The sequence below is a fragment of the Cannabis sativa genome, chromosome 3 (genome assembly GCF_029168945.1).
Source record: "Cannabis sativa cultivar Pink pepper isolate KNU-18-1 chromosome 3, ASM2916894v1, whole genome shotgun sequence".
NCBI lineage: Eukaryota > Viridiplantae > Streptophyta > Magnoliopsida > Rosales > Cannabaceae > Cannabis > Cannabis sativa.
This window is the reverse complement of record NC_083603.1, coordinates 52,681,551-52,694,828: the sequence shown is the minus strand read 5'-3', so window position 1 is coordinate 52,694,828 and position 13,278 is coordinate 52,681,551. Positions and strand designations below refer to the sequence as shown.

The 13,278-nt window shown below is 29.1% G+C and overlaps 1 protein-coding gene across 1 annotated transcript; it reads right to left on the bottom strand.

Moving 5' to 3' along the window:
- Positions 1-12,280: 12,280 nt before the first annotated feature.
- LOC133036166 (uncharacterized) lies at positions 12,281-12,952 on the bottom strand. Its single transcript, XM_061112666.1, has one exon. It carries the CDS (start codon positions 12,950-12,952, stop codon positions 12,281-12,283), a length of 672 nt encoding a protein of 223 aa, XP_060968649.1.
- Positions 12,953-13,278: the final 326 nt, after the last annotated feature.

The following is a 13,278-nucleotide window of genomic DNA, read 5'->3' as shown; positions in this document are numbered from 1 at the left end:
TACTTCTACATCAATTGAGGAAACTACTGAAGAAAACCAATGGAACTTTGAAGATCTCTACAACTTGTATTATCTTCATCAACTAGATGCCTACGTTGATACAAAAATTTCTGTTGGTAATATTTACATAATTTTAATTTTTTATAATCATTATTATTGTCAAATTACTAATAATATATCTTTCAATGTTAATTACAGATATTGTTGCAGTTGTATTAAGTGCTGATCCAATAAAAAAAATTCACACAAAGTCTGGACCTGCAAATATTCAAGAATTCATCCTTGTTGATCAAAGGTCTAAAATTAATATGTTTTATATTTTTAAATATTACTGCATATGTTATGTTAATTTTTAACAAAATATATTTGTCCAGCTTGCAACCAAAACTTTAACTATGTGGGACGAGCTAATTGAGACTGTTGGAAAAATAATATGTGAAATTCTTCCACAAAATCCTATTATAATAGGAACACGCCTGAAAATTGTTTCACACAACGGTTAGATTTATTTCAACTAATTATTTAGTATTATTAAAAGACATCTTATAATATATTTTTTTAACAATTCAATAGGTATATCTTTATCATCCAAGAAACAGAGTTCATTTATCATCAATCTTACAACTATTCCACAAATAAACGAGCTTCGTCAATGGTAAACTAATTTATACTTATTTTTTATAAATTACTCCTTATTACAGCTATCCATAAATAATTCTTATATATCTAATAATTTTATCCTATAAATTAATAGGAGCATTAATAATGAAGAATACCTATCTGCCATTATCAATGAGAAGAGACTCTTCCCAAGCCAAACTACTCTAAGAACTCTTCAATATAATAATATCATTAATATTAATGGCATTCAAAATCTTCCACAAGAGGTATGTAAAATATGTTTATTTAACTTTTAATTAACTAATTAGTTTGTTTTCTCATTGTTTATAGTGTTTATAATTTTTTTTGGCTTTACATAATATTATATACTTTATTTCAATAACTATATTATGCTTTATTAACAAACTACTTTTTGGATCAATGCATCAATCTCCATCAAAAATTCAAGACAACCCTTCTGGTACATGGCTTGCACAAAATGCCGTCAAAAAGCAGATCTTGACAATGAAACGTCATGTTTTAAATGCTACAGTTGCAACGAATAATCTATTGAGACAATTCCAAGGTTTATATTAACTCAATTTAGCACAAATCTTATTATCATAATTTGTTACTTAAATAAATTAATTTGTATTTGAATATATTAGGTGCCGCTTTCAAGCTCAACTAACAGGCCACACAGGCTCACTAATACCAACGTTCTTCGGGAAAAATGCAAAAAAGTTTTTAAATTGTACCGCACAAGAGCTTATTCACATCCCAAATGTAATTTCTACTACTTAAATTCATTCACTTCATTAACATACATTAATATTACTATCTTTCTCAATGATATTGTTAATAACTGTTGGAAATTATTTTACTAGGATCTTAGATCTACTCACAAGTATGTTTATTAACATCCTAAATATGAACTTTCTAAAACGATAAAATAAACACATATAAAGTTAAGAAAACCTTACATTGATGCAGCGGAATTAATGTCTCCTTCCACTCAGATCTTTAACCCTTGATTCCTTTCTGTAGCAGAGTATAATCAAGATCTGAGCCCGAATGTCCTTCTTCTTCAAGTTTTGATCCTTCACAGTCTTCCAATCTATGATTGAGTTACTGCTTGCTGTGTGTGGGCACTTACTCTTTCACTAGGGTCACGAAAAAGATGAAGGGAAAAGAGAGAGATGTATTTCGGCCAAGGATAGAAAGTGGGAAGGCTCAGTTTTCTGAAGAGAGAAATTTCTCTCAGAAAGGCTTGTTGAAAACTTGTCAAAGCATGTGTTGTGACTGAGCCATCACTTTCTATTTATAGGCTTAGAATTATTTGGCATTAAAATAATGAAAATATTAATTTGAAAAACTCCATATAGTGGCCGGCCAAGGTGTAGGTATTGGGCCTCACTTGATTTTGCAGTTTTATCAAATTTTATCTCTATTTTCTCAAAAACGCCAATTTTTCAATTCTAACCTTTTAAATGCCAAAACTAATTATTTAATAACTAAAATAGATTATTAAATAATATTGTCATTTAATTTAATTATTAATTAGACATATAAAGTCTATTAATAAATAAATAAACCTAGAAACTCTTTTCTTTACAATTTCACCCCTGCTTAGTGAAAATTCATAAAATTAGACATAGTCTAACTTTAGAATTATAATTGATCAATCACGAATCAATTAATGAGTCTTACAAGCAGAATGTTCTCAACTAGAATGGGGACCATGGATCTATATGCTGAGCTTCCAATAAGTGAACCAAATTTACCAAGTAAATTCCTACTTATTAATTCTTCGTTGAATCCACTCTTAGAAGTTAGAATTGCACTCTCAGACTTATATAAAGCATATTGTATGTTCCACGATATCAATATACTATCTCATTTAACCATTGTTATAATCTTATTGTGATTTAAAGATCCTCTATATAGATGATTTACATCGAGATGGGATTTATTTACCGTTCTCACCCCTCAATGTATTTTGCCCCTTAAAACACTTAGCTACCTGTAAATGGTGTTTAGTGATCTAATAATTAGTCAGTTAAACAAGAGCTCATCCATTTACTTCTATTTGCTAAGCTCGAAGGGAATCATCACTTGACTTCTATACACCAGTAGAAGCTATAGATTCCATATTTATGTTCAGCACTCCCACTCAATCATACTATCATGTTCCCAAAATATACGTATCACCCTGACCCAAAGGTAGGCTTAACTAATAAATCTAAGAACATGAATAGCACTCCTGATTTGAGCCTAAGCATATCAGGATTTAGATTCTTTTAATCTTAAGATCAACTACTGATATTGACTTGGAAAGATATGTATAACGGTAAGTTTGTAATATCTTAACTTAGTTGCAATATCGGTCCAGTCCAATGTATACTCCATACATTCGAAACTAGTATACTTTACTAATGTCCTGGAAAGAACATAACACTTACTCCAAGTGTAAGTACACATCATCGCTGATTATCACATTAGTGTAAATCCAATAACACTGATGAAACAGGGACCAAAACTTTTGATTCATATGATCACAATCACATTCCACTGTGTTGACGATACTGTAATTGTGAATAATCATATGATCTGGATTTAACTGATTTTGTGTGTATGAATGTAATAAACATATTAAACATGTTAAACATATTAAACCATTAGCATGTAAAATTCATGCAAACATCAATCACTTCTAATTTCTTATGTTGATAACTAATTAGATTGTAAAGAGTTTTATTTAGGGCATAAAACCCAACAAACTCCCACTTGCACTAATATAAAACAAACTGTGCAAATAGGTCAATCTGATGTCTTGATCTTCAGATCAAGTGTAGTATATTTGAATCCACCCAAACTCCTGGAAACTAGTTCATAAATACTCTTATGAAACATCCTTTACTATATGCTTTACTCATCAAGGGATACTGAAATCTTTACTGTTTTAAAAGTACATCTGGATAAACAGAAGACATATCTCTCATATTTTAAAATATGTAATTGAGATAATACAGTGTAGACTTTTCTTCAGTGATATAACTTTCTGGTATTTTCGAATCGACCAAGTTATAGTTCTTCTCTGGTAGAGCTTGAATTATTATACAATAATTCCGCCTCCCCCAAAGTAAGCACCATCTTATAGAAATCGAAATTAGATGGTGAGATACAAGGATAACTGATACATAGTTCCTTATATCTGTCATATAGATCACTTTCATAAATCCATCTTGAATATCTTCTAATGTTCCCTATTTGATTACATCTCAGATAGCTCCCACTCAATAGCAGATGTCTGGTTAAATAATACTTTTAACCTCTGATTGTTTAGAGAGTTACCTAGTTGTGACTTTTGTATTAGTCTGAAACTTTAAGTCAAGACTAAGTCATCAACATAGCAGACTAGTATTTGAAGTGAAAAATACATGCCAGAGATAAAGTAATCAAAATTAAGATACCATCAAATTTTATGAGGATTAAGAATTCTTGGTTCAAGTCATTTGAATGGACTGAGCTAGAGTTCTTTATCTTATTCTCATAATTCTGATAAGCTATACCTATCCATGTGAATGGTTAGATTTGCTTTTCAGTAGTGTTCTTAAGTACCTATCACAATTATCAACCTAATGAAGATGGGTATAGAATTTTAAAATTCTCCCACTCAATTAAGGTAGTGTGAAACTTTAACAAAGAACTTTCAAAGGTATCAAACTTTTACTTACAACAGTAAAAAACGAAATGGAACATACAATCAAGATCAAGAATTTATATTGACAATAGCTGACTCGTTATATTACTTCCATGTTTAAAGAAGATATGTGTTACATAGGGAATTGTGGAATAGACTCCACCCCTAAGAATATACATATAGGGTACTATGGATAACCTCCACCCTTAAGTATACAGAGATTATGATCCACCCCTAAAGGTTGTAAAGATCATGATTCTCTTAGTGTGATAGATTTTATGTGGAGTTGAATACTATCCAGAGTTCATTAGATATAAAAGATCGTTGAACTGCATAGTTTTCTTAACTTTTCTCCACCCCTATCAGATCATAAGATCCTTTTATTAAACAAATTCTTAATAATTGTATGAGAATTAACAATTATTGATAAACATAGAAATAATTTCTAGTGTTTATTTAATATAACTCTATGAAGAGTTGTAAATATTATAGAATTTGCATCAATAATAAAAACACTTACACATACAAACATACAAATATAATGTGGTAATAATTGATGAAGATAAAATAAATGAAGCTCAATCTCATAATTTGCAATAGTGAATTTCGAAAATAAAACTTTATTAATAATAAAAAATGTATTGCAACAATATGAGAGAAACAGGGATAAATGTCCCTAACTAAAATTTGAAATCCAAATTGTCTTTAAACTAAAACAATTAATTCAAAAATTGAAGAGCTTCATCTTCATCTGGACGACTTCACCCTTGGTCCAGCTTTCTGATCTAACTCAATTGAGTTCAAGTAGCTTGGCCTATAAGAAGAAGAAAACAAATAAACAAAGTTAGTCCAGAATCATAAATCCAATTGGATAACAATTCACTAAACTCTTAAAGTTTATGAATGGAAATACCTTGTTTCTTTGCAAGAAGTTTAGGACACTGGGGTTTCCAATGACCTTTCTCATTGCAGCAGAAACACTTTCCTTTAAGTGTAGCATCACCGGAAGGAGCAGCCTTTTTATTGGCTTTTGTTCGCTTCTTGGTGTTCTTCCACTTCTTCTTCGATTTGGGCTTTGAAGCAGAGGCAACATTAGCTTCAGGTTTTATCGTCCCATTACCTTTACCAGGATTGTGAGGTTTACTCCCTTTCTTCTTGGGTCCTCCAATCAAATTTTCATAAGTTTGAAGGTCATTGACTAATTCATGAGAGTCAATTTCCTTCTTATTCATGACATAATTTGATGTGTATGGTAGAAATGCTGGAGTCAGGCTATTCAAGATAAGACTAACTTGAGTAGCACTGTCCATTTCAGCACCATGATCCTGGGCTTCTTGGAAATAACTGGACATGAGGAGAACATGGTCACGCACGTTTTGATGAGGTTCCATCCGTGCGTTAATGTACTTCTTAGTCGCGTCAAAGCGTGACTGAAGTGATGCCTTACCGAATAGCTCATTTAACTTCGTCATTACTTCAGCAGCCTTCTCAGTTTTAGAAAACCGAGTTTTGAGGGTGTCAACCATGCTAGAAAGCATAAAGTATAAAGCTTTGTCATTTGCTTTCTGCCAATGCTCATACTTTTCTTTCACAGCTTTGGATGCATTGTCCCTGTGCACTTCGTGTGACGGCTCGCTTAAAACAAACAAGGCACTTTCTCCTATGAGAGCAATATTAATGTTCTCATTCCATTTATTAAAGTTAGATCCATTCAGCTTATTTTCAGTCAACAGTGATAACATGGGATTCATTTTGACAAAACAGGATACTACAAAATAATAGAAATTAAATAATGGTTTAACACACAAAATCAATTCAGAAATTATAAGCACATAGCAAGTAGGAATGATATGAGAAAATACTTAAAAAATTCAATCCTAAATAATTTCCAAGGTTTTCAACAAACTGATATCAGTGTCCCGTTTAGGCGAGAGTCAAAGCTACCATCCATTGAATAGAGTTGTCAGCTCATCTAAAATGTTAAACATTCTAGCAACCTTTTATTCGATCAAGATCAGAATCCAGCGTTGTCCCGTTTAGGCGAGAGTCAAGGCTATTCTATCTCATGAGCTTTTACCATTGTTTCGCAATTTGCAAGTCAAATATGGTCCCCACCATTAGGGTGATCTATACCATATAAAACACTTACAAACCACTTATCATGCGAGATTAAACGGTGCGAAATTGCTAATGAACGTTCCTCCATTAGGGAGGATTACTCACTAAAACAAACGCGGTGTAAAACCCACAATGGAGATCGAATTTCTTAATAATAATAAAGCTCATTATTTAAAATGTATTTTCTTTATTATTCTAATAAATAAATCTCATTAAATTCTAAATTAAGAATTAAAATTCAAAAATAAAAATTTAATATAATATTTATAAAATTATACTTAGATGGTGATTGAAATAAAATAAATTATTTCCATCTTAGTAATAATCTTAAATATAAATATTAAGGAAATTAATTTAAGTTGAATTAAATTAAATAATTAGCAACTTAAAAATTTCCTTTGAGAATATATTTATTGGGTTCGAAAATTTAAAGTATATAAAAATACAATTTTCGAAAATAATAAAAAATAGAAAAGAAATACTTCAAGCAAAAATATCATCTATCTAGATTTTCTTTTGACTAGTTAATTCAATTTCTAATAATATATATATATTTTAAATTCATTTATTTTAAATTAATCAATTAAATGAAAAAATCATTGACTTGAGTTGGTCCAAGAATTAATTAAAATAAATAATTAATTTACAACTCAATCTATTTTTCAAAAATAAATTCGAAAATATTGCATAATTAAAATGCAAATTTCAAAATTGATTAATAAAATAAAGAAAAATATATATATTGAAAATTATTTAAATTTAAGTTGAAAAATTAAATTTCAACCTAAAAATAATTTTCTATTTAATTAAGTGTCATGAAAAATCAATAAATATTTAAGTATCATGATGAAAATCAACTTAGATATTTAGATTTTTCAACTTAATTAAATGTATTAAATTCAAGAAATAATAATTAAGTGTAGAGAAGGCTTAATTATTAATTTCTATTTAATACTAGGAAAAATATACTTAATAAAATTGTACCAAAATTAATTATTTAAATAATTAATTTCACAAAGTATGATTTTCCTATTTAAATATTAGAAATAATAAGTAGTCTAGAAATTACTATCTAGAAAATATCTTATTTGACTAAGTATCTTTTCAAAATTTGAAAAATATCTAATTTAAGTTATATAGAAAAAAAATCTAAAACTTAAATAATTTCAAATCTAGATTTAATTAAATATCACAAATTAAGTTGTAACCACTTAATTTGAAGATATCTTTTTAAAGTTAATATTTGAAAAGATATTAACCAAAAAATATCTAAAATATTCTATTTTAAGTTAATATTTGAAAAGATATTAACTTAAAAAATATCTTAAGAATCTTTAATACTAACGCCTAGGATTCCTCAACTTGATTTAAAATTTAAATCAAATATTCAAATGTAAGTTAGATAAGAAAAATCAGTTGATACAACTAATTTATAACTTAAATAGGAATATTTAATTAAATAAGCTCCAGAAAGAATCTTAGTTAGTTAAAATTCTATATTTAATTAAATACAAGAAAAATACAAATAGTTTGTCTAGAAATAATATCTAAACTAAAAGTGTTTTTCTTAAAATTAACTTTAAAATATTAAAATGAAAATAAATTTTCATATATTTTAAAAGTTAATTATGTTGCTAATTCAATTTTATTAGGTCAAACTAATATAATTAACCTAGTATGCTTATTCAAATCGTGCAAATGGGCCTTCACAATTGGGGTAGTTCATGTGAGGGGGTGCTGGGTTCAGTATGTCGTACCCACTTCTATGGCTCCCAACTCTCACACAAGGCCCAAAAGAGAGGAATTTAACCTTAAAATGAATAACTGTTATTAATTGAATAGGTCCAATAACTAAATGGACCTAAATAAAATCTATCATGGTGTGACATTTTATTTAGCAACAACCTATATGTATCTATATTAAAACAAAATAAACATATAGGCTCACACATGCACACTTTGGATGGATCTTATCATGTTGCTAGGTCATACACAGATGAAAGAAGATTGTAAAATTTACCTGTTACAAATTATTAACTTGACCAAGGGAGCCATCAGATCATTAGATCTGGCAAAAAGTAACCATGGCTATTTGCAATCAAGTAATAATAGGTTTTTAGAAACTTACACACAAGTTTAAAACCACATACTCCTGCAACAAGGTTAGCTGGATAGTTGGAAGTAGGATTTATTTAATTTTAAATAAATAATTTAGAAAAATAAATAATTAAAAAAAATATTTAATTAATTTCGAAAATAAAGTTAAAAAAAAATATTTAATTTCGGAAAAAAATTTAAATTTCGAAATTTAAAAAAAAATATTTAAAATTAAACCTACTATTTTGAAAAATTAGGTTTCAACCAACCTAAATATCATTTCAAAATTTGCTAACTACTTTTAAAAATTAAATGTTATTTTAAAAATAAAAATTAAATAAAAATTAGAAAAGATAAATGAAATATCTTTTCAGATTTTTAAATTTAATTTAAATAAATAAAATAACAAAATTTAAAAGTTAGCAAAATATCTTATATCTATTTAAAATTACATGATTATAAATATCTTATTTTAAATTTAAATAAGGTCAAAATATCTAAAAAGATTTAATTTTAAAAAAAAATCTTAAAAGATAAGATATTATTATAAAAATATCTTAAAAGATAAGATATTTTAAAATATCTTAAAAGATTTTATAAATATCTTATAAAATCTGACCTTAAATTTAATAAGATAAGATATAATCAAATTTAAAAATAAGATAGATTTTTAAGCAAGAAGATAGATACTAATTCTATTCAAATTCAAATTACACTAATATCTTGAATTAAATTAAAAAAAAATATTAAATTAATTCAAAATGATAATTAGAATTGAATTAGGAATAGTAATAGTATATATACAAAACCATACAAAAAATCGGAAGTTAATTACATGAAAAAGCATGAAAAATCGAAGAAAAACGAAAAAATTCGAAGCTGTACGGACAGATTTGCGATCGCAGGAAAACATCAGCACAGCCCCGATTTTTCCAAATCTTCAAAAAATCATAACTAATTCAAATAAAATCCAAATTAAGTTCTGTAAAAGGCTAACTTACTTAATTTTTTCCATACTATCCAATAAAAATAATTCCAGAGACAAAATCACAATTATTTTTCACGAAAATTTCACAAACATTAATCAATCATCAAATAACACTCAATACAACATGATACCATCCAAAGAACATACAAACAATCGTTTTAAAGTCCAAATTTCATGTAAGTAAATCAATTACCATGGCTCTCAGGCCAGTTGTTGGAAATTATTTTACCAGGATCTTAGATCTACTCACAAGTATGTTTATTAACATCCTAAATATGAACTTTCTAAAACGATAAAATAAACACATATAAAGTTAAGAAAACCTTACATTGATGCAGCAGAATTAATGTCTCCTTCCACTCAGATCTCTAACCCTTGATTCCTTTCTGTAGCAGAGTATAATCAAGATCTGAGCCCGAAGGTCCTTCTCCTTCAAGTTTTGATCCTTCACAGTCTTCCAATCTATGATTGAGTTACTGCTTGCTGTGTGTGGGCACTTACTCTTTCACTAGGGTCACGAAAAAGATGAAGGGAAAAGAGAGAGAGGTATTTCGGCCAAGGATAGAAAGTGGGAAGGCTCAGTTTTCTGAAGAGAGAAATTTCTGTAAGAAAGGCTTGTTGAAAACTTGTCAAAGCATGTGTTGTGACTGAGCCATCACTTTCTATTTATAGGCAACTACTAGGTTTAGGTTTAGAATTATTTGGCATTAAAATAATGAAAATATTAATTTTAAAAACTCCATATAGTGGCCGGCCAAGGTGTAGGTATTGGGCCTCACTTGATTTTGCAGTTTTATCAAATTTTATCTCTATTTTCTCAAAAACGCCAATTTTTCAATTCTAACCTTTTAAATGCCAAAACTAATTATTTAATAACTAAAATAGATTATTAAATAATATTGTCATTTAATTTAATTATTAATTAGACATATAAAGTCCATTAATAAATAAATAAACCTATAAACTCTTTTATTTACAATTTCACCCCTGCTTAGTGAAAATTCATAAAATTAGACATAGTCTAACTTTAGAATTATAATTGATCAATCACGAATCAATTAATGAGTCTTACAAGCAGAATGTTCTCAACTAGAATGGGGACCATGGATCTATATGCTGAGCTTCCAATAAGTGAACCAAATTTACCAAGTAAATTCCTACTTATTAATTCTTCGTTGAATCCACTCTTAGAACTTAGAATTGCACTCTCAGACTTATATAGAGCGTATTGTATGTTCCACGATATCAATATACTATCTCATTTAACCATTGTTATAATCTTATTGTGATTTAAAGATCCTCTATATAGATGATTTACATCGAGATGGGATTTATTTACTGTTCTCACCCCTCAATGTATTTTGCCCCTTAAAACACTTAGCTACCTGTAAATGGTGTTTATTTATCTAATAATTAGTCAGTTAAACAAGAGCTCATCCATTTACTTCTATTTGCTAAGCTCGAAGGGAATCATCACTTGACTTCTATACACCAGTAGAAGCTATAGATTCCATATTTATGTTCAGCACTCCCACTCAATCATACTATCATGTTCCCAAAATATACGTATCACCCTGACCCAAAGGTAGGCTTAACTAATAAATCTAAGAACATGAATAGCACTCCTGAGTTGAGCCTAAGCATATCAGGATTTAGATTCTTTTAATCTTAAGATCAACTACTGATATTGACTTGGAAAGATATGTATAACGGTAAGTTTGTAATATCTTAACTTAGTTGCAATATCGGTCCAGTCCAATGTATACTCCATACATTCGAAACTAGTATACTTTACTAATGTCCTGGAAAGAACATAACACTTACTCCAAGTGTAAGTACACATCATCGCTGATTATCACATTAGTGTAAATCCAATAACACTGATGAAACAGGGGCCAAAACTTTTGGTTCATATGATCACAATCACATTCCACTGTGTTGACGATACTGTAATTGTGAATAATCATATGATCTAGATTTAACTGATTTTGTGTGTATGAATGTAATAAACATATTAAACATGTTAAACATATTAAACCATTAGCATGTAAAATTCATGCAAACATCAATCACTTCTAATTTCTTATGTTGATAACTAATTAGATTGTAAAGAGTTTTATTTAGGGCATAAAACCCAACAATAACATGATCAAAACATATTATCAGTGGCAAGGCTTTCTGCAACGAGTAAATTTTTTATTTACTTAAAACCAAGAGCGGATGCTTATAGTGGTGGGAGTCAAACCAAATACAATGTTATCTCACTGCTCGAAAGTGATAGTGAATCAAGCACTTCAAATACTACGAATGACTCTTGAAGTATCTACAAAATAATATAAATAAATATATAAATTATGTACAAATATTATAAATACTATGTAAAATATATTTAAATAATAAGCATCTTATATAGGACACGTTATATATGTAATTAAAACGCTTAGCATTAATTAACTAGCTTGTAATTATTATTGTATAATATAATATATATTTACACTTTTTACTTCATTTTAAAATATTAAATCTTAATTTCACATTTTATATTTTATCACAATTAATAATACAGTAAAAATGAAAATAAAAAAAATCAAATGAAGAGTTTAACACGTGCAATTGCACATGGAAACTCACCTAGTATATATAAGTTAACGTAATTTTTTTTTTTTGATGAATAAGAGAATTTTATTGCTCATAACCAAACTTACATCACAGTTTACATCACATTTTTACACAGCAATACTATCACCCAAAATAATCATGTACAGTTTAAGTTTCTAGTATCCATTCTGTGTCTTCTCTCCTTGCTTTTTAGGTGGCCAAGCTTGGATTCTCAGCTTACTTAGCTGCTTGGCTTGCTTCCCTGTTCTGCTAGTGAGCCATTGTTGGTGGTTCCAAAGTACTTCATTTCTTGCTTTCCATATGTGATACACAAGGCTAGCCACAACTGTATTCACCATGCTCTTCTTAGCTGCAGAAAACTTTTTTGTTTGATGACAGGGTTGTAGCCGCTTGAAGATATCCCCTGCTGGTGTGTTCCATTGCAGAGACACTTTGATCTCTTGCAAGCATTCTGAGCTATAATCACACTGAAAAAACAGATGCTCAATGGTTTCATCACCTTTGCCACACAGAGCACAGGTAATGTCTATGTTTTGATTGAACTTGCTTACTCTTTCCTTTGTGTTCAGCCTTTTCCAAAACACTAACCATAGAATAAATCTATGTTTTGGAATGACAAGTCTGTCCCAAACCAGATTGCACCATGGGATTTTAGGATGCTCGGGGAAAAGATCTTGGTATCCTTGCTTGACTTGATATCTCTGTTTTACAAAGCTTTCCATGTCTCCTTTTTGCTGAAACTTATCCTTCACAACAACTATTTTTTTCCATGTGGAGCAACATAACTCCACCAGTCCTGATCTTTCAAGTATACCATGTGTATCCATTTAACAAAGAGACAATCCTGTTGGGTTTTATGCCCTAAATAAAACTCATTTCAATATAATCAGATTTAGTTATTAATATAGATCAGAAATAACATTTAATGTTGCATGGTTTACATGATTTACTTCATGATTATATGTATACAATGTATAAATTCATCTGAAACCCTTTTCACATACTTGATCCTATTTCTTGTGCTGTCAACACATTGGAAAGTAAACATGACTATGTGAATAAAGTGCTATGTTCTTTCCAGAGCATTGGTTAAAGTAAAGCTCAGGTTGGATGCATGGAGTATGCATAGGAAGGGACCGATATTGAACTTTGA